Genomic DNA, 27,911 nt, shown 5'->3' with positions numbered 1-27,911 from the left:
AAGGCCCTTGTGCCCCGGTAAATCTTCGAATTGACAAACATAAAAATCAGATCCACACTGCTTTCTCAATAACCTTGTAAGATCATTGTACACTTGTATTTTGGAGACAAATGAAATCAGGAGACAACGAAGCTGTGTAAGTGCGAACAAGCCAATCCTACTTCTCTGTCCCGAAATTCCATAACACTTTGCCCAAAGCTTGCAACACGGGCCTGAAAAAGAAGCTAGCCAAAGTTAATAACCAAATGGTTTCAGGTCAATAAGGAGATCAAATCTATGCTTTCATTGTTACTTCTCGCAATTCCCAAAGCATTAAATCAGATCGTGGGTAATAGGTCTATCGTCATTGTCAAATATCGAGGCCTCAAAGGTGAAAGTGATCCAATTTCAGCCAGTAGTCTCGAGAGCATTTTCATCTTTGATTGTTCGGGAGAATTGACTCTTTCAATCTTATCCTTGCATGATTTTTGGCTTATCAGAAGTATATTTGTGGGACTCTTGCAGCTTTTTAGCTTGTCTGTGTGTGTGTATGTTTTGCTTTCAAGCCTGGGGTGCATGGAATACGCGGCGCCAAGGAATAATCAAAGATCTAGGCAAGATTGTGTTTCAAACAATTAATCTGTGCTTGGCCGCGTGTTGCTTACACACAACCTCGGCTTTTGTTCGGAAGCGGGCAAGAACAATCAGATGGACGTGTGTGTGTGTGTGTTTGTGCACGAATGCATTTAACGCTCAGACGATGTTGCATCCTTTTTAAAGCTTCTTTTCTTCTTGGATCATTTTTCACACGATTAGCGTCAATTAAAGTCAAATGCGTGGAATTGGTGGAGTAAGCGAAAGGCAGGGGAGGGTTTGAAAGAAATGGCTGGCTTCCCCGGATGAAAAGAAAGTGAACCTACAAACAACAATCATCACCACCACCGCGACACCTATCAGATTATCATCTTATTCACACACCTAAAGAGACATGAGTCAAAATGGGGGAAGAAGGGAAATGGAGGGAAGTTCAAGTAAAATACAAAGCATGTTCAGAAAAAGAGGTCAGCAAGAAGGGCAGATAGACTCTGAAGATGTTGCGCCACAGAATATACCTTCCAGCTCGAATCCACGTTCAAAAAGCAAAAAGAATTCATCAAACTCCAAAAAAGGTCTGGCAAGGGTACGAGTGATCAGTAAGATGATCCATGGAATTATCAAAAAGTCAAAACTGGAAATCACATCTTTACACGTTCAACATCCACAAGGTAAGACAGTACATGCTGTCGGCAACATCAAACTTACAAATTTGGTCACAGGGCCAATACCTTTGGTAGGCTTACGATTAAGCTTCAAAAATCCAGAAGGAGTTGCATTGACATGGACGCCAACCGAACAGCAAACATCCGGTAAAACTGCAGAAAAGACGGTCATTCAAGCATTCATTGAACCACTAGACCTACTACCGAACAAACTTGGTACGATTAACTCGGAAATCAAAATACGTTTCGAAGTCAACGATTCTTCCCATGAATCATTTGTGAGATTTGTGAGACATATCATTCGATCTGATTCTACTCTGGGAACACAAGTTACCCTGGAAGCAGAGCAAGCAGAAGTCAAGGTGTATGGTATGCGATTCGGAGGACTGTTCATCGAAAAGGAGATTGTACTGGGTGGTTTGGGGTCGTTGGATGGTGCATTGAAGTTCGACGATACGGGAATGTACGGAACCGGGCAAAAGCAAGATAATGCAATAACCAGAGGAGCAGAAGATGCAACATCAAAACAAGACACTCAAAGCAAGAAAAAGAACCTCTTTTCCAAACGACAAAAATCACCACCTCTTCGCACTGCAGCGGCAAAGGCTGGAAAGCAAGCCAGTCCATCTCCAAATAAGTTGATGATCGATCACCTAGAAATCGTAGGAGGACATCCGCAAGATGGAATGCAACTTTCGGCCACTTTAACTCTCGTGAATCCAGCAAGAGATCCTCAGTTGAGTATTGAACCTGGCGAACTACGACTACTGGTCTGTATTCGAGATGAACAGGCTCTATCGGACAACGTAGAATCACCTCCGCAAAAGTATAAATACGGTACCATTCAACTTCCACCTGGTATCATTTGTTGTGGTTCAATCACCCTACCGCCAGTCAATCTGAAACCGGGCCCAAACAAGATTGATGCAAGCCTTTTGATTGTTATTCCACCTCCTCCAACTCCAAATGATTCGCCCACTTCTTTTCCGGCTAGAGCTCATAAAGCAGGACAAAGGTTAGTCGCTCAATTGATGCAAGATGAATTAATCGAAAATACTTTTGTGATAACAACACCCTACAATGAATCATCGTTGCAAAGTGGTACTTCCGATACTCGCTGGATCGCAGATGCTTTTGCCGGTGTACGTATAGAGTATACGATTCCGCCTTTGGGTGAACGTGTTCACTTATTGGATGGCGCCGAGCTTCGTGTGGAAGGTGGTCAAGAAGGCAGTGAAAGAGGATCACGTTATCAGAACAATTTTGACATTTCCAGTGATTCTCTTCCTCAATCTTCGATTGGAAGTCAAAATTTAAAAGAATCCGTTGCCCGTGCAACGCTTCGAAATGGATTCGAGGCTGATATTCAAGTTCATTCACTCAAGGTGAACATCTGCTCTGAACCACTTTTTGGCGAAGATGGTCGATCGGAAACATTGAGACTTGGAGGATTGAGCTCGGCTTCATCAGCGGGAATGCTTTGGGAAGGTTTATTGTTGAGCAAAGGTCATCCAAGTCACGTCAGCCTACCGATGGAGATCAATCCTGATCCTCGTGTTTTAATTGAAATCTTACGTAAAAGTGCAAGAATGCGAAATATCAACCTTGGAAATCCACTATCTGAATTATTGGAAGATCTTCGAAAAGCACATTGGACCGAAGCGGGATTTGCTGAACCTCCTCAAAGTAGACCAGCTTCGCGTGCTGCAAATTCATCAAGAAGAAGTTCATATAATCCTCAACGTGAAGCTGAACCTTCGGATGATCTTGCAACACTTTTGGCAAACGCTTTAGGTAATTTGAGAGTAACTGCAGAAATTGAAGCAGAAGTCTCGATTGGCGATTATCGTATCCCTGGAGCAGTGGAAATCGAGCAAAGGAATCTACCAATCGCTTTATCAACTGCAACTGCTGCTGCTTTGTTGCCTCTGATCGGTAAGCCGTTTGTGAAAGCATTGGTGGATCGGGCTGAAGTTGAAGTTCATCATGTTGACGTTACTTCAATGGATGATCGAGGTGTGCTAGCAAGGGTCACTCTTGGTTTGAGTAATTTTGGACCTTTGAACGCAGATGCAACATTTGATGAAGGTTTACTCTTACGCGAACCAAATGATACGTCAAAAACGATTGCAATTATTAATTTCGATAATCCTTTATCCGTAACTGCTGGAGATGAAACACCAATCATGGCAGATTGTCGAATTTCCCCACCAACAGGATCGGGAGCAACGGAACGATTCTCGCGATTCATCAATCAACTTTTGCGTGCTGATACGATCACTCTTTCCGTTTTAGCAAATCCACTTTCGATTTCTGCAGGAGGAATTCATTTTAGTGCAGTATTGGAAAAGATGATTTCAGTGATGGGATTGGGTGGATTTAGTGATTTACGTATGGAAGATTTGCAAATCGTTGGAGAAACAAGTGCGCCTGCTGCTGGCGTTAGCATGAGTGTTGCTGCACCTGCTAATTCTGCACAAAATACGGCTATTCAAATCAGCACCATTGCTAAAATTCATAATGCAGGAGATATTCATTTACGCATCGCAAAGTTGGAAGTCGCAATCATCAAAGATGATATCCACATCGGTCAAGCAAGCATCGATGATGTTGATTTGAAAGCTAAATCAACTGCCAGCCTACGTGTCAAAGGTACGCTTTATGCACCTCCCGCTCGAGAAGGAGAGAAACACACAAAAGCGATTGAAAAGTTGAACAATTTGATCAGCACGCTCATTGCTGGAAAGGAAGCCAAGGTGGACATTGTCGGTAGAAGAGCATGGGTACCCACCAGCAAAAGCTCCAGGCCAGTATCTCTTGCTTGGCTAGATGAATCGTTACGAATGTTCAAGACAGAAGCAACGATCCAATGGAAAGGTGGAATTCAAATTGTGGAAAAGATTGATGTTGGCAAGATTGATGCAACATTTGCCGCAAGAAGAGGATTACAGCTTAAGATTGATGATATCATCGCTCAGTATAACGTGCCCTTTCCTATTCAATTTGAACTGCAATCCATCGATGCTTCAATGGAAATCATGTTTGGCAATAAAGTGATTGCAAAATGTCATGCTGCTCAAGATACGATCGAAAACGTCCAACCGGTTACAGAACAAAGAGGTGGAAGAAGCAACAGTGTAGCTTTACCTCCAGCAAACAATACGCCTACCGCACCATCCCGCTTGCCCAGTTCGCCCTTGTTACGCAAATCAGTCAATAGCTTCACTGGTCATCCAAACGGAACATCCGCCTCTCGATCAAATAATAGCACAGCATCACCATCTTCTCCCAAGACTGCTTTACTGAGACACCCTTCAAGTTCGTCCGTTGCGACATCCTCAAACAATAGTAGTCACTTCGTCCCAATTTCAAGACGTGTGAAGCTTTCTTTGAAACAATTTGATCTCAACGTCGAGAACGATGAAGAAGTGACGGGAGACATGATTTCACACATCTTTGAAACTGGACCAGAAGGAACTGATCGAATCAGGTTGAACGGTGTTGCCCATGTTACCGTGAAAACTGTTTTGGGTGTTTTGCGCTTGAGTGTACCTCTTGGTCAAGAACATAAACTGGACATCATTGGTTTGGATGGTTTACGAAACAGCCCGATTCATTATACCGATTTCGTCATCGAGAGTGGAAATCCGAAATTTATTCAGATTTCAATGAATGTTCAATCACACAATCCTGCTCAAGGTTTAACGTTAAATGTACCAGATTCAAGTTTGACGTTGGGAGTTTACTACAAGGATGCTTTTGTTGGTGATGTGATCTTGGGAAGGGATGGTAAAGGAGTTGTCATCAACCCTGGTCCGGTATCAATTGCAGGTGTAGAATTCCGTTACAGACCTACAGAAAAGACGGAAGTGGTAGCCCAACAGATGCTTTCGAAGCTTTTCAGCGGTGAAACATGTCAATTAGCCATCCGAGGTCATAAAAAGAGTTCGATCAATTCAGCTCTTACTCAAGCTTTACGATTGGTTGACGTTCCGATTGATATTCATCCTTTGGGCGACAATACGATTTTGGATTTGATCAGAGTGCAGCTAGGAGTCAGCGTCTTGACTTCGAACAGTATTGACGCAACATATTACATCAACAATCCTATCGGTTTACCGATCGATGTACTTCATTTAGAGGTAAAGGCATATCATCGATCACAACCTTTTGGTCAAGCAACAAAGACATATCATAAAGAAGGTGTTCTGACCGGTAAATTGTCCGATGGAACACCTGCAAGTCAATTTGGAACAGACGGAAGTGGGACTTCGCCAAGAGATCCAAATAGTGGCGCGATTGATGGTTCAAGAAGAACTTCAACTTCTTCTGGTAATCCACGTTTACAAAGGTTTTTGATTCCACCTAGTGCTCGTAGATTCCAAGGTGGTTTGGTGGTTAAGCTGGATACACCTTTGGATCAACTTGTGGCAGCGTTCTTGAAAGAACGTGGTTCAATCGTTTTGGACGTCGATTTACGTCTTCGATTAGATATTGGCGGCTATCTTATTCCTGATCTGAATTATCGTCAAAAAGTTCCTTTGGAAGTGTATGGCTTGCAAGGCGTTGCAAGAATTCTCAGATTGATTTGAATTATAGAAAAACACACACATTCTTTACTCCTTTTCCATGTAAGTATAAATTCGATATACCCTCTTTCTCTTACCATTATTTATACCCTTCTTTCGATGGAATGCAACTTTTATCTAAATGCAAATATTGTTGATTGATTCTATTGGGTTAGCTCTATGAACATGACTGACGGATGTTTACGCATCAGCTTCCTCTAATGCTGATTCGGCGACAGCGCCTTGGTATGTTTTGGGGTTGCTCGAGCCGCCGATTGGACGATTGATCCATGAATCTTTGCCGGTATAGATGAAAATATCGTATACCAAACCTCCCACACAACCACCTACAATGGCAGCAAGCCAAGGTGCCCAAAGCCAATAAGCGTGATTGTGTGTCCAAATCTCATTGCCGTATCCCAAGAACCACAAAGCGATTCTTGGACCTGAATCGCGTGCTCCGTTTAAGGCATAACCGGTATTCACTCCCATCGAAGCGCCAATACCGATCAAAACGATAAACATTGCGAATGCCATTGTACCTTTTGGTGTTGGTAAATTACCTTTATCACCAAGGGCAAAGACTACGCAAACCAAAACTGCACTTGCAAGAAATTCCGAATAAAATGCAGAAGAAGCAGGTAGCCATGGTTGTGGAAAAGTGAAAAAGAGTGGAGCGGTTGCATGAGGACCGGTGACAGTACGGATTGCACTTGGAAGACCTTGACCTTCGTATAAGCCGATCGAATATCGATAATTTGCATAAACGATAAAGCTTGCCAAAGTGGCACCTAAGACTTGTGCAATGATGTACCAGCCCACTTTTCTACCTGGAAATCCACGGAAGAGCCAAAGTGCAATTGTGACTGTTGGATTGATATGGGCACCACTAATTCCTCCGGCAACAAAGATGCCCATAGCCACACCAGCAGCCCAAGCCAATCGACAAGAATTATAATCACCAAAGCTGTAAGGTTTATTTGCATTGTTTCCATAATGCAATGTAGTTTGACATTCAACGCTTGCGCCCAAGAGGATGATGAAAGCAGTTCCTAAGCATTCTGCCAATTCTTCTCTCCAAATATAACGAAAGCGTGCCAAGATGTTTGCTTCGCCTTCATGATGTGCCCAACGTGGATTGTGTAATTCATGTGAATGGGTTGAATCAACGGGTGCTGCGGGTAACATTGGTGAAGAGACAGCATTATGTGCTAATGATGGATCAGCATCAAGTTCTGATGCTCTACGAATGCGAGAGAGTGTACGAGGTTGTTGGGAAGATGATGTAGAGCGTTGTGAGCTGCTAGCCCGTGGTAAGAGTGGAGCTGATTCAGACATTTTTAGAGTTGGGATGATGGAGTTTGAGAGAAAGGGGGTTACAAACAGAATTCCTTCAAGTGTTGAGTGTTGTCGTTCGGCGAAATAATAAATTCTTATACGGATTGCGCTAATGCAAAAAATCAATGCTCAAGCCACTTAGGGTTTAAACGCCGTTGCATGTATGCGGTTACCCCTGTTTTCTTGCTTGCTAGATTACAGCCAGCATTCACAGGGATGAGTGCAGAGTCTTGTTAGATTGCACGTTCAGTGATCACCTTGGTGACTGTCATAGTTGTGTCCACCTATCACGATGGACATGAACACTCCATTCTAATTGATCCAGACCTGTCAATTAGAACCATTTGAAAGATTATCAAAGTCTACCTTGTATTCGCTGTATACTTCATCGTCATATGACCATATAAGAATGACATTTTGCCATATCTTTGAGAGAATGTCTCGTCAAGCTCATGATTAAAGTGTATAACTATGGTAATGATGATGATACAAGCAATTGCCAAAATGATGTTGCATTCACTACTTTTGTCCAATTTCCTTCCGCCGCTTCAAGGGATACTTCCTTCCTTCAAGCGTGCGAATGTTTTCTTTTTGATTTGGTTGGCTCGCCCTGGCTTAAGCGGTGGTTCATTTTACTGCTGCTTGCACACACACACACAACACACAGGTTTTCTCTTTTTTTTGTGCGCCCTGCAGCCGAACAGACACAAAAGTCGCGTTTACAGTGTGTATTTGGCGTGTTTGCCCACAATCTCAGTCTGCGTCGGGAACACTAACCCCTCTGCATTATAATCTATACGTCCGGAGATGGATACACATATTCATTCTTGCGATCACCTTTCTTTTTCTTTCACTTTATCGTTCATCAACTTCAAACTCGAGTCAAACTTTCTATCTAGAATAGATACCCCAATGAATACACGATTGTAGATCAACACACTCACGAACAATCAACTTTCATCAAAGGTCTGAACATTGCTTTATACCGCTACGCATTCATCTTGTCAATATCTGCATATACACATCAACTTTGCTACAACTTTGTGTTGATCACACTCTATTAATCGCAATTACACACCAAGAGACGCAAGTCCATCATCAGCAATCCTTGCAGTAGTCATCCGGAGGCGTGTTTTTCATCTACATAATCGGTGCCGAGGACCGGAAGCCGCGCAATTAAAGACTACTCGCAGCCTTCAAGAACATTAACGCATAGACTCTCACATTCATCTATTCGTGCGTAAACTTGCATATGAAAGGATAGGGTATGAAAATATGACGAGTACGTTTAGTGCAGCATCCTCCAATCCGGCGGCGGGAGTTGAAGGCGTTTTAGGTAAAAGCTATGATCAACTTTCTTCATCTTCCGATCTAGAAAGGACAGAATCTTCTTCTTCATCCATTACCGTTCACCCTTTAAGTGAAGAAAGAGGCGGAAACGATGAACCAAAAGCTTCCTCTTCTTCAACAGCTTCATCGCCAACTTATCAATCAATATCTTCTTCTTCCGCTCGTAATACAAACTCAACTGCTGCTTCATCCATGCAAACGGCGGATTCACATTCGAGCTCCTTGCACGGAGCAAAGAAAGGAAGAGATGGCAACGGTAAGCAGTACGAGCATTACCAGACGTCGAACTCGCATTTCACAAACAATGAAGGCTTAAAGGCGAATGGATATGCACGTATGGATGATGGGCAGACTTCCGGATCGGCATCTGATCGTAGTGCGCAGAAAAATGACAACAGATGGGATTCAACGCGATACGAAGATGAAGAGGATGAAGCTTTCAGCATTCATGACGAAGAGGCACCGATTCAATATCCGCCATTCTCAGAAGAGGAAAGAGAAGCAAGAAGGATTGAGCAAAAGCTGGAGAAATGGGCTGCGGAAGAAAAGATGAGAAGGAAAGCAAAGCGATCATCCAGAACGGCGTCAATACTCGGTCCTCCAACAGCCTCGTCAAACAATAGGCTAAGCAAGCGCTTATCTGTGCTTGGAGGTCTTGGATCGAAAAACCAGCCAACATTACCAGAACCAGTGCCTGCAGCTTTTCAAGATGGTGATTCTACCAATCCATATGGATCGCATGAAAAGAGAGGCAGTGTTGTAGGAAGTTCAGATGCTTTGGTCGACCATAGAGGCAACCGATCTTCTCGATGGACACGCGAAGGCTCTACACCCACTTTGGAAGATGTAGCGGAATCAGGCCAAGACGAGAACATGTATTCCTCGTCCATCTCTTCTTCTCGAAAAGGAAAAGCAAGAGAGTTAAGCGACCCCTTCAGAGATCCAAGTAATGCGCCTTCACCTCACCGCATCAAGCCATCAGCACGGCATCCGATTGTAACGCCTGGAAGAGCACCTACGATGAGGCATCTGGCTGACAGAAAGAGAATGCCAAGTGAGGGTATGCCAGCGATTATTGCAACTGATGCAGATGAGGAAAAAGAAGCACAGGCTACGTTGGCCAGATTTCAGAGTTTAGAAGATGATCCGTTTCAAACGCCAACTGAAAAAGCAGCAGAAAAGCGATATACGATGCAAAAGAGTAATTCATCTTATACCATTGGCTCAACGGTTGATACAACGGATGCGAATAAGAGAAAGAGTACTGCTTCACGTTTTAACGAGATCGGATTGGATGATGGAGAAGAGGCGGGCGGTTGGCCAGACGAAGATGAAAGCGGACAAGATTCAAAAGATGAAACGCTTAAAGATGATGATAATGCGGGATATGCAAATCGTCTAAACGTTCGTCCTCAAGAGCAAAACCCTCCTCCACGTGCTCCATGGTGGAGTGAATGGTTATGTGGTTGTGGAACACCAACCGAGGCTGATTTGGAACAATCTGGACGTACGTTCCCCGAATGAAGGATGCGTGTTTGGCATATTGGACCCTCTTTTCCCCCTCTTTTTTGATTCTTTCTTTCTTTGTCAACATTTCTTCTTGGTGTGCTATTTTCATGCTTATTCTTCATTAAATGCATTCGTTGAGCGATTTTACATGAGAGGTGAAGATTCTACTGACATGCAGGGCCTCCATACGTACATCCATCTCACATGACGGAAGCCTCCATTGAAGCGTTTTTTCAGCGAGGGATTGCGTGTTGCATGCAGAAGGTTTACGATTCATGACAATGAAAGTAGCCTAAACCAATCAACGCTAATAAGTTCTATGTAGATCAGAATGCTGTGTAGGAGGAAATCAAATGGCGGTTGTGTGACTTAGCACCACTTTTACCGGGCTACAGGTACCGGAGGCGCACTGCCTTTTGCTCTAAAGTTGATAAGGACAACTTTTAATCAAATGAAGATCATTGCTTCTTCTAGAAAGGGGAAGATCATCAGAAGACGTTTTTGACATTTTTGATGGATAGCGTGTCTATTTCCTTTGAGAAACACAGCAATCCGAAAATGCGGTCACACACTAATGCATTCTTGTAAGACATGCATCGGGTTATGGGTAAACAACCTCTTCTTTGCTGAAAAACATTTGTTTCATTTCTGATCATCAATGTTCCCCACTCGGACAAAAGGTACCGATTTATCCTCAAGCATGAGAGAGAGCGATAGAAGAATGAAAAGTGGACCCTGCTTTTCACTCTCAATAAACAGCGATCAAGTTATCGGGTAATTCGGTTAATTGGTTGCTTATCAGCGAGACAATAATAATAATATTAATATTATACAGAACTGGTCTTTTGCACTGCACACAAAAAGCAAGTGCGGGCTCTTTTTTTGTTTTTTACTCGTTGGGCGTTTATGAATTTGAATTGCGCGCTAAAATGCACAACAGTAACTCTACAATCCATTCTAGCTGGCTGACTGGTTGGCCGGCGTATCGTTCATTTTGACGCATTACAGGTACTGCATATATCCACGGAATCAAGCAAATGTAGGAACTTATATGAACTTTTTTTTTGACATTTTACTTTGTAGTACTTTTTCAGTGTGTTTTTCCTCTTGGCTCTTATTTCGGACTAAGAAGGTGTTGATTTCAATAAGGCGTGCGTGCACCATGCGTGTGTGTATTCTATGTGCAAATATGCATACTTTGTTGGTCTAGGCTTAGGGCTCAAGCTTAGGACTCACCCTACGGGAAAAGTCAAATTCTTTCATTTACACGACCTGCCCTTTTGATTAAACCCCGTTCTATTTAATCATTCATTCTCTTCTTCCTCCATAAACACTTTTTTTGACATTTTTGACAGCTACTCATCATCCAATACCTCGTTCGGGATCGTGTTCAAGGGAATTTATACTGTCACTTTTTGGGTTAGCGCAGGATTCGCATCTGTTTCGTTTAGATCGTTAGAAGAAGTACAAAGGGGTTACAAAGTTTCATTGTTACATTCACTCTTCTTCAAACATGGCGACCGGCGTACCGGAGATCGATTCTGAGAATTCTTCAAAACCATCCCCAGCCGCATTCGCACAAGCAAGAGCAAACAGGCCAGAAGTTTGCGGTAGTTATGCACCCGAAAGACCATATCCTATTTACCTTCGAGGTGTTGTAGAAAGAGGTTTCGGTAGAGGCGGAAAAGATTTGGGATGTCCGACTGCCAATCTACCATCCAAAGTTATGCAAGCTCAGCCTGCTCTACAACGAACGGGAATCTACTTTGGCTTCGCAAGAATATTACCTCAAGATCCTGATGATCCAGATCTTGAAGATGTTATAGAAGGTCAAACCATACACGAAGGTCAACAATATAGCGCAGATTCAGATTCAACAAACAGTACCTTCCAAAACGATTATCTAGACGATGATGTCGATGTACAGACGGATGATGATGGGGATGAGGTTGTACTGAGTGCAAGTCCAGTCTATGGAGGAAGCGATGTGGACCTTGTCAATCTATCACAAGCGGGCGAAGCCATGCTACCAAGTCTTGCTTTGAAGCAAAGACAGATGAGCAGAAGCAGTGCACGATCTTCACGTAGTGTTCGAACGATTCTCGAAAAAGCAGGCGCAATGAATTTGGAAAGAACGATCAGCGCAGGAAGCGGTGCCGGAAGAGTATCCAGCTCGGAACCCAGCCCTGTTTCGCCAACAAATGCAGAAGTTGTTTCACCTTCACTTGCCACAGCTGGCTTTGGTAAAGATGAGGGCAAGATGTCAACACCACTGCCAACCAAACAACACAGCAATCTGTCCACCTCTTCCGCTTCTTCAGCTTCGACGAATCCGACATCTGTTTCTACAGATAAGCACCCTCGCGACACATCTGCGACGAGCTCTCAGGCAAGCTCGATGCGAAGAAAGAAGAAGAGGCGGGTGCCAATCATTTCTCGCGATGCAAGGGTGTATCCGATGGTGATGAGCGTTGGCTGGAATCCGTTTTACAATAATACCACCAAAACAGCAGAAGTGCACATCATACATAAATTCAGTCAAGACTTTTATGGTTTGGAGATGCGTGTGGTTGTGTTGGGATATATAAGGCCAGAGTACAACTACGTATCCAAGGATGCACTTATTGAGGATATCGAAATGGACAAAAAAGTCGCTTTCAACTCCCTTGCACGTTCGCCCTACCAAGATTACGTTACAGATCCATTTTTGCTTGCACCAAGTTGATTCGCTCACACTTAATTGTATACCTAGGCGACTGCATGTCGTGAGCATTATCTTGGCCGGTCGAGAAAAGAGCTTCAAAGGGCAATATTATGAAATGCAGGAATATTTCTCGGATTCGATCATATGTATCACCTCTCTCAATTCTCTTTTTTCGTTTCATCAAATGGGAATTTCTTCCGCGGTTCTTCTTTCCGCTTTTTCCTATCTTTATACCAAGGAGTTTCCTACGGTTCTCTGTCCAATTCGGGTCATCTGTTACCGTTTTACGTAGGTCAAGATGCATTCACCTCTTTTTTTCGCAATTGTTTTTTTCCAAATGTTTTTCTGCGCCTAACAATTTGCCGGTTTTCTTCTATCAAGAAGTCACTTGTTACTTTTCTCCTTCATCGTTTGACTCGTTTTTATCGTCTTTCATCAAAAAGATGTTGTACAAATCCAGCACATCTATACATTAATACATCCTTGATCAGTATGTTAAGTATCTTTTGACTGTACCTCCGATAAAATCGTTCATATCGGAAATGAAAGATTAGTCATTGAGTTTTCCCGGCCTTGTATATCTTTAGCGTCGTCCGTTGAATTTTTTTTTTTTTTGCAATCCGGGGCAACGCACGCAATTAGCGGGCAACGGTTTAAAGGATTTAGCCATGTAAAATAAAAATGAAATCCGACTCCACCGGATCTATGCAGGTTGCAATGCATAAAACATGAACATTCTTACTCCTATCCTTGATCATCCTCATAGACAACAAAACCCTTTGATGGTCACGATGACGTTGACAAATTCGGATGCTACATCTAGCAGAAGCACAAGTAGTCAAAGAGCAGGGAGTTCATCCATCTCAAGAACAGAAAAGGCATCCAAAGGTACAAACCATACAACACAGGAAACAAGAGCGACTGCTGTCACATCCAATTCACCTTCTTTAAGTCCTCTGAATGCGCCTCAATTACCATCTTCGATTGCCAATCGTGAAGGAATAGATGATGATGAAGATACTGGATATACAAATGATGAAGTCGGATTGGCTTTGGCTTTTGGAGCGGGAGAGCCGGTCAAAAGCGGTTCGGATGGTCTGGATGGCAGTGTGGGGCTGACCAAAGAAGAGTCAATTGCACTAGATGGAAAAAGACTTGGAGGTCAAAATGAAAAGGACGACGAGCCAGGCAATTTTGAGGAGGGGGAACAGAAAGATGAGGAAAAACAGAAACAGTCGTTAGGCTTATCATTGAAGAGTAAAGTGCTACATTTCACACCCTCTTGGTTTTCGGTTACAATGGGCACGGGTGTAATTGCAACATTGTTCACCTTGCTAGGTCAAATATGGGGTACGGAACAATACTCTCCATTCTTTCGATCATTTATTCGTTGGCCAGCTTTAGTGTATCTATTGCTGGATATTGCAATCTTTATCATCTTCTCAGCATCGTTTCTCGCCAGGTACATTCTCTTTCCTCAAGTCTTACCTCTCACCATCAAACATCCTCAAAAGTCCATGTTCTTAGGAACTGTTCCTATGGGCTTAATCACAATCACTTCTGGTATCTGTCAACTTGGCTCGACTTCATTCGATTTGGGAATATGGCCAACGTTCGTTGCTGTTGGCTTGTTCTTCTTTTGTTGTCTATTGAGCACAGTTGTTGCTTTGGGGGTTCCTTGGAGTATTGTCACATATCAAAAAGGTCACAGGTTTGAAGGTACAACAGCCGCTCTTTTACTCCCGGTCGTTCCGCCAATCACTGCTGCAGCTCTTGCAAGCGTGATTGCTGAACATTTGATCGATGGTCACCCTACCTTGGCATATACAGTGATGGTAGTAGGTTATATGCAACTAGGAATTGGACTGCCTTTAGCAATGATGATCTTGGTGTTGTACCTGCAAAGATTGATCTTATTCAAAGCACCGCCAAGAGAAGTGATTGTTTCCGTCTTTCTGCCTTTGGGACCATGCGGTCAAGGTGGAGAAGCAGCGTTGCATTTAGGAAGGGTGGCAATGACTCTATTCCCCCGTATCTCGTCAACACCGAATACTGGTGTTCCGCAACTTACACTTGGCGTTGGAGAAGCGTTTTACGGTGCTGGAATGATTGCAGCTTTATTGCTATTCGCATTAGGGATCTGGTGGATGGTAATGGGAACGGCAACATTTTTGCTAGAATGGAACAGAGGTAATCTCAAATTCAATATGGGTTTTTGGAGCTTTACCTTTCCGCTTGCATCTTTGGCAATTTGCACGGGTAGATTAGCAATGGAATTGGATTCGTTAACGTTAAAGATTGTTTTTACCGGCTTTGTTTTGGCAAATTTTATCCTTTGGGTTTCAGTTGCGATCCCAACCGTAAGAGGTTTCTTCTCTGGAAATCTTCTCATCGCACCTTGCATTGCAAGTTTACCTTTGGACCCTCTCTTGGGCAAAAGATGATCATTATACCCCATGCCTTCAAGGCCATCTGTATCATATCATTTGTACATCATCATCAAATATCATTTCTGTTTTGAACACGCGAGCAAACGCGTGAACGCGCGACTTTTCTTTCGTGTAGAGTGCATTTAATGGGGCTTTTAACGCGTACTTTGACTGAGCGCTTTAGCCGTATTCTTGTCATACTTTACTCGAGACCAACACTGAACGATTATAGCTTTCGCCACCATTCTTATCGTCAATATTCTTACCTGCTTTTCGTTATCAGGGAAAGCATAGCTTATATGCAATAATCACATTTGTGTATAAAGCATGATGATGCGAACACCTCCACTCGCTTCACCATCATCATCAGATTCATTTGCGAGAACTACAATTTTATCATCCAGTGGACCGAGTACACCGACAAAAGCATGGCGAGGAGCTGTGCATAGCTTGCATCATGCATTCGACGACAGCAGTGATGAAGAAAGTGACGAGCTCTTTGGCTCAAGGCCAATTCTAGCAAAAACAAAGCAATCTCAGCCCTCACCTTCACGATTTATAATTAAAGGTACAGTGACCCCTTCAAGAGCTGCACCTCTTTTCGCAAGGTTTTCAAAAGATCGTAGAGCTGCTCAGCGATCAAAAAAGAGAGCCACAGATTGGAGCGACTCGGAAGAGGAATCTAATGATGAAGAAAATATCGATAGACGAACCAATATCAGTCCCTGGACACCTACCAAGCTGACACCAAGATCAAAAGCACAAAAACGATTTCCATTGACTGATATATCACCCTCGAAATCGAAACATCAAAGATCTTCTTCCAACCTCACATCCTCGCCAATCAAACCACCTGCCATCAATGTTAGCCAGTCTCGCTTCATTGCAGCATCGTATCGAAATGCACAACCTCCGGCTATGCCAGTTCCTGTGCCTCTATCACATCGAGCAGGTTTAGTAACAACGAATATGGCTTCGTACATGCATGCCATGCGATCGAACAATCTCGGTCATCTTGCTTTCGCTACCTCTTCGCGTGGTAATACTTTGGGGTCATTAGGTCGCGGAGTGTTGAGCGTTGCCGGTAGACTTGGAGGAGGTGGATCAGGGCGAATGTGCAACTTTTCGCAAAGAGCATTCCATTCAAGCTTTTATACCACTTCTACACCTTCTTTGGATTTGTTCACTTTGCCATCGGAACATGATACCCACCAATTCTCCCATCCGATCTGTGGTGAATATGCAAATTCATCGAGATCTTTGAGTGGTCAACAAGCACAATGGCTAGCAGTGGGCAGTAATGAAGGCAGAGTGTTTCTGTTGAACACTTTGGAAGGCGCAATGTCAGAAGATGATGGATCGACACCTTCTTGGCTTGCTCATGATGGTTCGATATTTGAAGTGAAATGGAGACCGGATGATGAAATGATTGCAACGGGTGGAAGTGATTATCAAATTCGTGTTTGGAATACGTCAACAGGTGAACAAATTCGCAGCTTTTCCGGTCATCGAGGAACGCCAAGATCAATTTCTTGGGATCCAAACGGAAACGGAAATATCCTTTGCAGTGGCGGAAGGGACGGAGCGATTCATTTGTACGATTTACGTGATCCAAGCTCAACGAGTGAAGATGATGACGGAAACGACTCCACACCACCCATTGCTTCAATTTGGGGTGCACATACTACGGAACCTGTCAGACCGCTCAAAGGTCCTGGCAGTCGAGGCGGTAGACGTGGTACTCAAGGAAGAGCAACGTATCCCAAAGGCATCACTTCGCTAACTTATGTCCCTGGAAGAGGTAGCAACATCTTATGCAGTGCAGGATGCGGTGATGGTATTGTGAAATTATGGGATCTTCGTGCAATGGCTAGCTATGACGATATCAATATGCGTGATCAAATGGAAGAAACATTGATGGGGATCAATGATCCACTAGAAGCTGGTCTAGACGTTTCTCTGCAATTCACGAAGAACAAAAGCCCACATGGTATTTCAAGCATTGTTGCATCTTCCACTAAAATATTTACGGCTTGCACGGATGGTTGTATTTATACACTTCCTCTTTACGATCTCAAAGCTCGTTCTACCACCGACCTTGGCCTGCCCATCGGACCAATGTTCGATCCGGCGCAAAGAGGGAATTCTCTCTATGCTCGATTGGCACTCCATGATGATGAAAGGACTTTGGCTTTAGGCTGCAGCTCAGGGGCTGTATCGGTATGGGATACGCATGCTGCAAGCAAAGCTGCTGCTGAACTTTCTTCCCTGGGTGTACATATAGCCGACTTACAACCAAATGGGGCAAAAAGGCAATCCTCTTCTCTGTCTCCTGCATCCGAGGATCCTGACTTCAACTTTCAATCCAACGTTTCCATCTATGGACAAGGACAAGAAGAGCTTATAGAAATGGCGAAACCTGCAATTTTACATGGAGCACATCGCAACAATTTCGAAATAAACGGTATATCCTGGGCACATGGTCCAAATGGTCCAACATTGGCATCCATCTCGGACGATCATACAATTCGCACATGGAGTGCTTCGCAAAATTAGACAAAATGTATGTTTTTATTACGTATTCAATCTCATTGTACATTATCAGCAATCTATAATCCTATCCACCCACACTCAAACGCTAGGTAAAGCTTGTGAAGTAGCCTTTTTAGACTTTTGTGCATTCCTGTCCAAGACTTGACGAGTTGCTTGGCATAGACGGTCCACTGTTGACCCTTTGGAATCAGCAGCATCGGCCAAACGAACATCTTCAACTCTTCTCTCTTTTTCTAGCAAACCGACCATCTCCTTTGGCAAAACATCCTTTTCGAAATCAAAAGGTACATTGGCACTCTCTAAACTTGAAGTGACTGCTTCAGCAAATTTGGCTGGATGAGCTGTCGATAGAACGATTTGAACATGATCGCCAGATTGGACTCGGTTTGCTGCATTGAAACCAACGGCTGTATGTGGATCGACGAGGTAAGAAGATGGCTTGGCGGTAAAGTACTGCAGAATTGTCTCCTTGGTTTGTTGATCACTAACACGCTCTGCAATGAAATCTCTTTGTGCCAAAGCTAATTGTTCTTTGCTCACAGTCATCCTTCCGGTCGATTTGAGATCTTGCATCCATTGGTTCACTTGCTTGCTTGCGGCTTGACGAGAAGAGGCGTCGTTGCCTTTCCCCTGTGATTCAAGAGCGATATACCATAAAAGACGTTCAAAGTTGGAGGATACAAGGATGTCCATCGCAGGACTCAAAGTTGCTTTGACCCCTCCGACTGCAGACTGACTTCCATCGGATGATCCTGCAGCAGGTGCTGTTTGTGCTGAGCCTTCGGACGAGGAGTCTTGCTTCTCATACCTTCCAGTAGCCCAGAAACGTTGTAAGATGTCGTTCTCATTGGTTGCGACAACTAAACCAGCTGTTGGCAGTCCAAGTCTCTTTGCATAGTATCCTGCCAAAATATCACCAAAGTTTCCAGTTGGTACGACGAATTGAATCTTTGCATTAGAGCCTGCATTCGCTTTTTTGAATTGGAAGTAAGCTGAAAAGTAGTATACGATTTGTGAAAGAATACGTGCAAAATTGATAGAATTGATAGCGGCCAAATGATGCTTTGCATTGAATTGAGCATCACCAAAGCAAGCTTTCACAACATCTTGGCAGTCATCAAACGTTCCTTCTAATGTCAAGTTGTGCACATTCTCGTCCAAAACGGTTGTCATTTGTGCCTCTTGGATAGGACTGACACGACCTTTAGGGAATAAGATGTAGATGTCAATGTCCGTCTTTGATCGTAATCCAGCAATAGCTGCACTTCCTGTATCTCCACTTGTGGCTCCCAAAACTGTGAGTGTATGGCGTGCTTCATTTTGCTTCAAGCCGGCATTCTTTCTTGCCAAAAAGTATTCAAACAGGTTTCCCAATGTTTGAAGGGCGACATCCTTGAATGCAAACGTAGGACCATGCCAAAGTTCCAAGCACCATTGCTTTTCGCTCAATTGCTTCAAAGGTGTAACTTCTGAAGCTCGGAAAGTTGAGTATGATTTCTGGACAAGCTTGCGTAGATCTTCTGATGGAATTCCGCCTTCTTTCTCTGAGTCGGGAATGAACAAGGACAAGATGCGGAAAGCTAATTCATCGTATGGTAAATTTGCCCATTCTGTTTCCCATTTTGAGGGTAGATCGGGTATCGTAGTTGGAATATAAAGACCTCCATCAGGAGCCAATCCTCGAAGGACTGCTTCCTCAAAGGTAAGCTCTTCTGTTCCACCTCGTGTGCTGGTATATCTCATCTTTTGTGATTTGAAGTGTGGTAATCAAAGTGATAAATGCACACAATCTTATCAGAACTCTCTTATCCAACAACAACTTTGCATTCTTCTCATCCATTAACTTTTTAAGCTCAAGTGCCTTCCTTCCTTCTACACGCTTGTGACTCCCCAAATCTTCTTTCTTCTTTTTCCCGGCTTGCAACTTAAACACGTGCAACGCTTTAGGACGCGCAATTCCCTTCCACTGCAGCAAAAAGGAACATGAGCACGGACGTTGACGGAAATAACACTTGGTGGCTACAACATCAATTATTCTTCTTGCAATCACCTTCATTGTTGAAGCTCTTTATTATTCCATATTCAGCAATCAGTCACAAAATGAAGCTAAAGTTCAAATCTCTTCAAGGCTCTACCTTTACAGTAGATGCAGAGTCCAGTGATTCAGTACGTACACAGCAGTGGAGGGTATACCATTTACATTCGAATTGCGATTACTAACACCATTTCTCCTCATCAGATCGCCACTGTCAAAGGTAAAATCGAATCGCAGCAAGGATTTCAAGTCTCTCAACAAAAGATCATCTACTCTGGAAAAATCTTGACTGATGCAGATACAGTTCAATCATGTGGCGTTTCAGAAAAAGATTTTTTGGTATTAATGGTATCCAAGCCTAAAGCTGCCAAACCTGCAGCATCATCGTCAGCAGCCGCCTCTGCTCCTGCAGAAGCTGCCCCAGCCGCGACACCAGCAAGTGCTCCCGATGCATCTGCCACAGCTACAGCACCAGCTCCACAAGCAGCAGCTACCTCTGCCGCCCCTACCGAAGCTGCTTCAACTGTCCCAGCCGCTGCTCCAGCTGAATCGGGACCTCCTGGATCATCACAATTTCTCACTGGTTCAGCATTAGAGCAAGCTGTTAACAACATTGTGGAAATGGGATTCGAGAAGAGCGAAGTGCAAAAGGCAATGCGTGCAAGTTTCAACAATCCCGAAAGAGCCGTTGAATACTTGATGACTGGCATTCCCGAACACCTTTCCCAACCTCAAGCACCTGCTGCTCCCGCCCCTGGAGCAGGTGCCGGTGCAGGAACTGGTGCAGCCCAACAAGAGTCTGCCGCTCCTACCGCCACACCCGCACAACCTGCTGCCCCACCAGCTGCTACAACTAACCCTCGAAGCGGAAATTTGTTCGAAGCAGCAGCCGCTCAAGCACAAGGTGGTGGCGGTCGCGCAGGCGGTGCTGGAAGAGGAGGTGCAGGTGGTGATAGTTTGGCTGCCTTGCGTGATTTGGGTGAAGATGATGGAAGTGGCAACACAGCTCTCGATTTAGGCAATCCGGCTATGATTGGTCAATTACGACAATTGGTTCAACAAAATCCTGCCGCTTTGGCTCCTTTAGTTCAAGCTTTGGCACAGAGCAATCCTCAGCTAGCAAATGCAATGGCAGATGATCCAGAAGCCGTTTTGAACTTGTTGGCAAACAATGCTGTTGGAGGCGAAGAAGGAGATGAAGGCGTCAATCTACCCAGCATCGGCGATCTTGGTCAAGAAGATAGAACTGCAGTTGAACAAATTATTGCTATGGGTATTGAAGAAAACAAAGCAATAGAGGTATACCTTATGTGTGGAAGGAATGTGGAAATGGCCATCCAATATTACTTTGATAATCCGCAAGATTTCGAAGATTAATCGGTCTGGAACACACATTCTTTTTTCGCTGCGTTTGCGCTTGTATTGTTATTCTTCTCAAACGAATCCAACAACCAGTGAAAAGCTGAGTTTTATTACCAACGGCAAAATTATATTGCGATGAATAGTACATTGATGCGTGACGGTACAGTATGAAAGGAGATTCATGATAAATTACCGCATAAATTTCTTATAAACTTCATTGTCCGTTTCTTCTCGGAATCGATAACCGATCGTCTGCAGGAATTTTTGGAATGCGCTTTCTTGATTTGGTTCAACTTGAATGCCGACTAGGATGGAAGCGGTATCTCCACCATTGTTACGATAATTGAACAATGAAACATTGAAACCTTTATCCAATCCACGCAAGAATTTCAGCAATGCACCAGGTCTTTCTGGGAAGGTGAATTGGAACAATCGCTCGTTTGGTACTTCACTCTTACTTCCGACCATATATCTTGCATGTGATTTAGCTACTTCATTATTGCTAATATCGATCGCTGTCATACCTTCCCCATTAATCATTTCCAAAATTGCTTGAACTTCACTTTCATATACTGCCTGAATGGCGGCTGCTTGAGTAGCAAATAAATCTTCTTGTTGTTTTCCAGGTGCGGGTGCAGGCGAAGGCAATCTTGCTGTGTTATCGCTACGTTCTTCAAATCTTCCACGAGAAGGCGTAGAGGTACCATTTGAGGTGCTTTGAGCGCGAATATGTGCTTCTTCAGCAACGGGTGTTGGAACTGGCATTCCTCCTGACGTTGGAGGAGGAGGAACACTTGTTGCAGGTAGATTTTGCATTCCCGCAGGTGTGTCCAATAAGAAACTCAAGAAGATTTGTGCGCGATCTGAGCGATCATAACGATAACTGAACTCAGATAATTGTCTTGGGAAAATCTTTTGTGCAAGTCGTAAGAAACTTCCAGGTGATTCGGGAATCTCGACCATTAACAGAATCTCTCGCTTTTGACCAAGTTCAGAACGTTCAGAAACGAAACGTAGTCTAGAGAAGTTCATGTTGGCGCCTGACACAGTTGCAATGAATCTCTTTCCACTGTTTTGCAAATTATTTTCCAGGATGTACCTCTTCATCCCTGCAATAGCCAATGCTCCAGCTGGCTCGGGTATCGATCTTGTGTCCTCAAAGACGTCTCTTATAGCAGCACAAATTTCATCTGTGTCTACCCGGACTATACCATCCACCAATCCATGACAAAGACGGAAGTTCTCTTCACCAATGATACGTACTGCCGTTCCATCGCTGAACAAACCGACGTCATCCAATGTCACACGCTGTCCTGCTTCTAGACTTCTTGCTAATGCATCGGCATCGTATGTTTCCACAGCAATCACTTTGATACCTGGAGGTGCAATACGTTTGATGTAAGATGCTACTCCGGCTAACAAACCTCCTCCTCCAACGCAGCAAAAGATAGCATCTACTTTGCTCATATCGGTTTGTGATAACAGCTCAACAGCGACCGTACCTTGACCTGCAATCACTCGTGGTTCATCAAAAGGAGGAATGATCTTGAGTCCATGAATGCGAGCAAGTCTTGCACATTCTGCCTTTGCTTCATCGAAATTGACACCATGCAAAACCACTTTTGAGCCTAATCTTCTTACATTTTCAGTTTTGATACTCGGCGTTCCTGTTGGCATGACGATAGTACAAGGAATGTTTAGATGAGATCCTGAAAGTGCTACACCTTGAGCGTGATTTCCTGCACTGCAAGCAATCACACCTTTCCACTTTTGCTCATCTGTTAATTGACGCATCATGTTGAATGCTCCTCGTAATTTGAAACTGAAAACGGGCTGTAAATCTTCACGTTTCATCATGACTTGACATCCTAATCGGGTCGAAAGGTTGGTTGCGAGCATAAGCGGAGTTTGCTTTACCAGAGAGTAAATGTCTGCTGATAAAATCAATCGAAGATAATCAGGTTCACCATTTGGTAAACGTAAATGGGATGGTAAATCATCGTATGCTTGTTGTAAGGTCTCTGATATTTTTTCTGATCCTTCTCCAGCTTCCTTTGTGATCGGCGGCCATGGTCCAGGGACGTATGCTGGCGGTAAATTGTCAGCTTGATACGGCTCACTTGACATTTTGCAAATATCAAAAAGCTTTGCAGGGTGATCAGATGGTGGTTGCGGACTTTTTCCCGCTTGATAGCATTTCTTCTTAAGCTCTCTCCAAACTAACTAAACAGTCATAAAAGCTGGAGAAAAACTTAAACGCGCTCCGACATATGGCAAAATCCCGATATCCGACGATAAGCAGGGGACGTAACCTCCACGCTTGAAAATGAAACAAAGGGAAGAAAAGTGTCAGAAGTTCAATCAAGAATTCCTCTCAGTAAGATCCTGCCGCCATCACCTGCCACTCTTAAATTCAACTTGATGATGAGGGACCAATATCGTAGTGGAGTACCTTTCATGGGCATGCCAAAGGGTTGGATAGGGTCTCCACTTGCTATGTCAAATGGAGCAAGACTTCCCATTGCCCTCAACCGAACTGCACTTCCACGATTCAGCATCCCAAAAGTGAACAAGACACATTTCAGTACATCAACCGTATTCAGACAACAGCCAACAAACACAACAGCAGCCGCATCAGCAGCAACGGAGGCAGCCAAGACAGCAGTACGACAAAAGCCAGGGTATCTACTCTTGATTCCAACTTTCGTTTTTACTCATTTTACCTTGGGATGGGCATTAGTTCCTCCGATCTATTTCACTCTTCGTCAAACAAACATAAGTAATGCCTTACTGGCTGGTCCACAAGGAGCTTGGTTACTATCACGTAAAGTGCCAGATTGGGTTCCTGATGTGGTGATTGATGGTTTAGCAGGTCCTTTACCACCAGGCCAAGAGGATCGTCATTCTGAGATGACTGTTGAACAATTGGTAGAACGTATGGCACGCAGAGGGTTGCAGAACGGATGGAAATATGCTAAATACGGAGGAAAAGCAGTTCAGAGTCTTCGAAAGCTTGCTTCGGGTGATCAAGAAGAAATTACACAAGAAGCTATGCGAAAGATTGGAGGTACAAATGCAGACAAAGCAAAAGGAGCAAATGAAGTGGAAGCCCGAGCAAACGGAATTAAGGATCGCATTGTTGGATACACAAAACGATCAGCCCGTAGTGCTGCTGATGAGATTGACTTTGGACAAATTAGAGATGGTTTGGCTGCATACATTCTCGTCAAAATTCTTCTTCCAATCCGACTTCCTATCTCTCTTTTCCTTACACCCAAAGTTGCCAGATTTGGTATGCATGCATTCCGACGATGATTTGCTCAACTATGCTTCATGTAAGAGTCATACCCACACACCACTCTTGCCTCGGGAAGAAATCTATATTGATTATGCTACAGCTTGAATTGAAGTAAAGGTACAATATTATACAACATCACAATCGATCGCCTACGATGCCTCCCTTGCCTAGGCCTACAGTGACAATGTGATCGCCTCTCAGCGTGCTCAAAGCTTGACGTTCGGCTTCAGATGCTTCATTTGGTATATCATGCTTCCAGAGTGACTCAGAGGAGGAGGTTGACTGTACTCGCTCATGATAAGGTGGAAGGGTCAACTTTCGTGCTCGTTGTTTCTTCGGTAGCGCCTTGGAAGGTTCCTGTGGACCTTTTACTTTGTTGGAATGCAATGCCGAAGAAGTCTTTGGCTCAGTTGATTGAGTGGTGGTGGACAATAGACTGACATCAGCAGCGCTACCAGTCTGCGGACCTTTCGGGTTCTTTTTCTTCCTCCTTCGTCTACTTGACATCTGTGGGAAATCATTCGCTTCCTTCTTAATATTTCGGGCCGCTCTTCGCCGAGCTCTTTGGCTGAGCCTTCCGGACTCAGCTTCAGCTGTACACAAAACACCGTTTTCATCAACAATAATGGCTCCTTGTGTGGCAGTCTCTACTTTCTTTGACACCTTTCGGCTATCGATATTTGCTTGTCGTTTTTCGTGCCTTCTTGCCAAAGCTTTGAAGCGCTTTGACTGGACAGCTGGACAAGGCAACCTCCTACTCGTACCGCAAATCGTACATCGTCTCACCAGAACAAGATCACATGGCTTTGAAGGTCGAACACGGATAGTGCAACTGATGCCAGGTAACAAGAAAGAATGACATCTTTTGCAAATCGAGCGCTTGACAGAAACGTCAAGTCGTAGTGTTGCCTTGCGTGCAAGGCTTTGCAGATATTGACATCCTTTTCGTGCGGATGACGGAGGCAAATTCCCTTTCAAGATTGAATTGACAGAGGCGAATGCTGATTGTTGCAAGATTGCGTTCAACGTATGAACGGATTCATGTTGGGCAACACGTAGCGGTTGTGCTTTTGCGCCTTGAGCATTAATTTTGCCTTCTTTGGCCATTATTTTCTTACGACATGGTCACAATGTGATGGAGCTAAGGATGGGCTGAAGGCATTGTCACAGTGGTATGGTATGAATATGAATATGAGCCCAGCGCCTGTTACTATTCACGTGAGTAAATTAGAATTCTTTTTCAAAAATACGCACACACACACAGACAGACACACGCATTTATCGCCCTCTCTCACTCTTGCGCGTATATGAAGTTTGTTCATAGTGTCAAGCTTTGATGGCAATTCATTCACTTCAACCATCATCATTCCCCTACTTCAACTTCCGGTCATCCGCTCTTGGTTGTTGGATGATCGATCATACACAACTCCCTTTATAATCTTGTTAGTGCTCTCGAGGCCAATTGACCTACGGGTGCGGTGTCTTGTGTCCGATTGAAGGACAAGGAAAAAAGTACACTTAAAACGCCTTCCACATCATACAAATATTTTTGTACATGTGGTATGGCAACGCTAGATTTTGAGGATCGAAAGCGGCCGCTAGATCCTGAAGTAAAATCTGAAATCACTTCTGTGACAAAGCGGCCGCATTTGGATAGAGCGAATTCTTCCTTTATCTCCAACGGATCACCAATCGATATCAAAAAAGATCAAAATGGCGAAGATGAAGAGGATATCATCCCAGCCTACAAAGGTCTTGATGCCTTCCGCAAGGAAGCCATCTTTCGAAAGATGCGCGAATCTCAGAGAGACTTAGCAAGAGCGAAAACAAAAGTACGAGACTTACAGATTCTAGTCGATCAAACTGACGAAAAATGTACAGCTCTAAATACATTCTGGAATACTCTAGTGGAAGATGTGCAGATTCTGATACAAGATGGAAAAATATCAGACGAAACCCATTCCGCTTTGACAAGTGCTATCGCAGTCTCTGTTCGCAAACCTTCAACATCAGCCTTCTCGAAATCGCTCGAAGAACGAAATGCATCTATGAAGGCAATCCTCAACATGATTGTTCAATTGACGCCAGGATCTGGTCCTGAAGTAGACGAGCTACAGGCAAAATGCCATCAGCTGGCAGAAGAGTCAGCTTCGCTAAGAGCACGCTTTCAACGTACATCAGAAGATCGCGATAGCCTAATCGATGAACTCGATATTACAATCGAAAAGTTGCGCAAATATGAACGCTTGAACGATCGTATGCATAGCTCTACAGTGAAAGCAACAGAAAGACCGGGTGCTGAAGCGGAGGAAGAGGCAGAAAGAGCCAAAGTAGAAGCCGCCGAAGCAGAACGACAGGCTGCTGTTAAGCGCAAGCAAGTGGCAGAAAATGAGATTCAGGAAGGTACTTCAGTGAATGGCACCAACAATCATGCGTCTGCTGAAGTTGCACAAGAGCTTGAGGATGCACAGAAATTGGCAGAAAGTCGATTACTTGAATTGGACGGATGGCGTAATCAAGTAGTTGTCTTGCGCCAAGAAAGTGAAGCTTTAAAAATGGAACTTCAAAATATACCGCAAGAGAAACTGGTTGCATCAGACCTTTACAGACAGTTGCATCACCGATATGAGCTTGCTGGAGAGGAGCATACACGATTGAAGTCAGTGAATGAAAGACTGGAATCAGAAAATACCGAATTGCGAGAACAGCGTCAAGAGTATGAAGCAAAGGCGAAAGTTGAAGCGAATTCTTTGGTGGATGAACTGAGGAATGCAGTCAAAACGCATGAAGGTGATGTTGCTCGTCTACGTAGTCAAAGAGACGAATTGAATGCAGAATTGACTGACAAGAGACAAAAAGAGGCTGTCAAATATACGCAAATCGACGAAATGAAGATTTTGGTACAAGTGAAAGAGAAGCGGATCAATATTCTAAGAGCAGAGATCATACGTCTTCAAACCAGTCTGGCCGCAAGACTTGGAGATGACGTTTGGATGTCCAAGATTAAAGCTGGCCTTACTGAAGAAGAAAAAGAGCAAGCTGATGCCGATACTGAATTGATTTCCGACTTGCAATCGCGCCTCAAATCTGCGGAAGAAAGAATTGCTGACCTGCAAAGACAACAGGAAGCTAGATCTTCATCCACTACAGAGGCTGAACTGGCTTCCAAAGTATCAACATTGCAGAAAGAATTGCAAGAGTTGAATGCTATTCTGGAACAAGCAGGGGAAGGAGCCGATGGTAAAACACCGGAATCTATCTCTGCACTGCTACAAAAGCAGCACGAAGAGCTGCAAAAATCAAAAAGGGAGTTGGATACCGCAAACGCCAGCACGACTGCGTTGTGCGATGAATTGGATAAACTAAATGCAGCTTACAGAGAAGCTGAAAATATTGCTGGAACACGTATTGCCGACCTTGGAAGGATGGAAGAAAAGCTTTCACGTTTGACGACAGAGAAAGCCAAAGCGGATAACAAATATTTCAGTGCGATGCGAGCAAAAGATGCGATTGAGAATGAGAAAAGG

At 43.8% G+C, this 27,911-nt stretch overlaps 12 protein-coding genes across 12 annotated transcripts; 8 read left to right on the top strand and 4 right to left on the bottom strand.

Annotated features, from left to right (window-relative positions):
- The first annotated feature begins 78 nt into the window (after positions 1 to 78).
- Positions 79 to 710, top strand: FA14DRAFT_61896 (uncharacterized protein). The gene has a single exon (XM_025502571.1). The coding sequence runs from the start codon at positions 277 to 279 to the stop codon at positions 616 to 618; it is 342 nt and encodes a 113-aa protein (XP_025353704.1). The 5' UTR covers positions 79 to 276; the 3' UTR covers positions 619 to 710.
- A 314-nt stretch (positions 711 to 1,024) lies between these two features.
- On the top strand, positions 1,025 to 5,830 carry FA14DRAFT_180051 (uncharacterized protein; the record flags this gene model as incomplete). Its single annotated transcript, XM_025500981.1, has 1 exon — positions 1,025 to 5,830. The coding sequence occupies one exon, from the start codon at positions 1,025 to 1,027 to the stop codon at positions 5,828 to 5,830; it is 4,806 nt and encodes a 1,601-aa protein (XP_025353703.1).
- Positions 5,831 to 6,007: 177 nt separating this feature from the next.
- FA14DRAFT_125289 (aquaporin-like protein) lies at positions 6,008 to 6,994 on the bottom strand (the record flags this gene model as incomplete). The annotated part of the gene is made up of 1 exon (XM_025496698.1): positions 6,008 to 6,994. One exon carries the CDS (start codon positions 6,992 to 6,994, stop codon positions 6,008 to 6,010), a length of 987 nt encoding a protein of 328 aa, XP_025353702.1.
- Positions 6,995 to 8,419: 1,425 nt separating this feature from the next.
- Positions 8,420 to 10,018, top strand: FA14DRAFT_156096 (uncharacterized protein; the record flags this gene model as incomplete). Its single annotated transcript, XM_025497805.1, has 1 exon — positions 8,420 to 10,018. One exon carries the CDS (start codon positions 8,420 to 8,422, stop codon positions 10,016 to 10,018), a length of 1,599 nt encoding a protein of 532 aa, XP_025353701.1.
- A 1,498-nt stretch (positions 10,019 to 11,516) lies between these two features.
- FA14DRAFT_147256 (riboflavin kinase) lies at positions 11,517 to 12,978 on the top strand (the record flags this gene model as incomplete). Its single annotated transcript, XM_025497344.1, has 2 exons — positions 11,517 to 11,822; positions 12,393 to 12,978. 2 exons carry the CDS (start codon positions 11,517 to 11,519, stop codon positions 12,726 to 12,728), a joined length of 642 nt encoding a protein of 213 aa, XP_025353700.1. The 3' UTR covers positions 12,729 to 12,978.
- Positions 12,979 to 13,417: 439 nt separating this feature from the next.
- FA14DRAFT_161273 (uncharacterized protein) lies at positions 13,418 to 15,239 on the top strand. Its single transcript, XM_025499040.1, has one exon. It carries the CDS (start codon positions 13,436 to 13,438, stop codon positions 15,149 to 15,151), a length of 1,716 nt encoding a protein of 571 aa, XP_025353699.1. The 5' UTR covers positions 13,418 to 13,435; the 3' UTR covers positions 15,152 to 15,239.
- A 141-nt stretch (positions 15,240 to 15,380) lies between these two features.
- FA14DRAFT_190552 (WD40 repeat-like protein) lies at positions 15,381 to 17,699 on the top strand. Its single transcript, XM_025501801.1, has one exon. It carries the CDS (start codon positions 15,464 to 15,466, stop codon positions 17,690 to 17,692), a length of 2,229 nt encoding a protein of 742 aa, XP_025353698.1. The 5' UTR covers positions 15,381 to 15,463; the 3' UTR covers positions 17,693 to 17,699.
- Positions 17,689 to 19,493, bottom strand: FA14DRAFT_161272 (tryptophan synthase beta subunit-like PLP-dependent enzyme). Its single transcript, XM_025499039.1, has one exon. The coding sequence runs from the start codon at positions 19,430 to 19,432 to the stop codon at positions 17,768 to 17,770; it is 1,665 nt and encodes a 554-aa protein (XP_025353697.1). The 5' UTR covers positions 19,433 to 19,493; the 3' UTR covers positions 17,689 to 17,767.
- Positions 19,494 to 19,789: 296 nt separating this feature from the next.
- Positions 19,790 to 21,101, top strand: FA14DRAFT_164891 (UV excision repair protein Rad23; the record flags this gene model as incomplete). Its single annotated transcript, XM_025499916.1, has 2 exons — positions 19,790 to 19,855; positions 19,929 to 21,101. The coding sequence occupies 2 exons, from the start codon at positions 19,790 to 19,792 to the stop codon at positions 21,099 to 21,101; spliced, it is 1,239 nt and encodes a 412-aa protein (XP_025353696.1).
- A 174-nt stretch (positions 21,102 to 21,275) lies between these two features.
- Positions 21,276 to 23,213, bottom strand: FA14DRAFT_173199 (threonine dehydratase I; the record flags this gene model as incomplete). The annotated part of the gene is made up of 1 exon (XM_025500459.1): positions 21,276 to 23,213. One exon carries the CDS (start codon positions 23,211 to 23,213, stop codon positions 21,276 to 21,278), a length of 1,938 nt encoding a protein of 645 aa, XP_025353695.1.
- Positions 23,214 to 23,349: 136 nt separating this feature from the next.
- FA14DRAFT_61806 (uncharacterized protein) lies at positions 23,350 to 24,460 on the top strand. The gene has a single exon (XM_025502569.1). The coding sequence runs from the start codon at positions 23,508 to 23,510 to the stop codon at positions 24,399 to 24,401; it is 894 nt and encodes a 297-aa protein (XP_025353694.1). The 5' UTR covers positions 23,350 to 23,507; the 3' UTR covers positions 24,402 to 24,460.
- On the bottom strand, positions 24,461 to 25,694 carry FA14DRAFT_61811 (uncharacterized protein). Its single transcript, XM_025502570.1, has one exon. The coding sequence runs from the start codon at positions 25,489 to 25,491 to the stop codon at positions 24,520 to 24,522; it is 972 nt and encodes a 323-aa protein (XP_025353693.1). The 5' UTR covers positions 25,492 to 25,694; the 3' UTR covers positions 24,461 to 24,519.
- Between the last annotated feature and the right edge of the window lie 2,217 nt (positions 25,695 to 27,911).

This window comes from Meira miltonrushii (assembly GCF_003144205.1).
Source record: "Meira miltonrushii strain MCA 3882 unplaced genomic scaffold FA14scaffold_3, whole genome shotgun sequence".
Lineage (NCBI taxonomy): Eukaryota > Fungi > Basidiomycota > Exobasidiomycetes > Exobasidiales > Brachybasidiaceae > Meira > Meira miltonrushii.
Note: the sequence above shows the minus strand (reverse complement) of the source record. Positions and strands in the feature narration are given on the sequence as shown.

Bases quoted from the DNA above. Each gene is read 5' to 3' on its own strand.
- FA14DRAFT_161272 (XM_025499039.1), bottom strand. From the start codon at position 19,432: ATGAGATATACCAGCACACGAGGTGGAACAGAAGAGCTTACCTTTGAG.
- FA14DRAFT_190552 (XM_025501801.1), top strand. From the start codon at position 15,464: ATGATGATGCGAACACCTCCACTCGCTTCACCATCATCATCAGATTCA.
- FA14DRAFT_61811 (XM_025502570.1), bottom strand. From the start codon at position 25,491: ATGGCCAAAGAAGGCAAAATTAATGCTCAAGGCGCAAAAGCACAACCG.
- FA14DRAFT_161273 (XM_025499040.1), top strand. From the start codon at position 13,436: ATGAACATTCTTACTCCTATCCTTGATCATCCTCATAGACAACAAAAC.
- FA14DRAFT_61806 (XM_025502569.1), top strand. From the start codon at position 23,508: ATGATGAGGGACCAATATCGTAGTGGAGTACCTTTCATGGGCATGCCA.
- FA14DRAFT_61896 (XM_025502571.1), top strand. From the start codon at position 277: ATGCTTTCATTGTTACTTCTCGCAATTCCCAAAGCATTAAATCAGATC.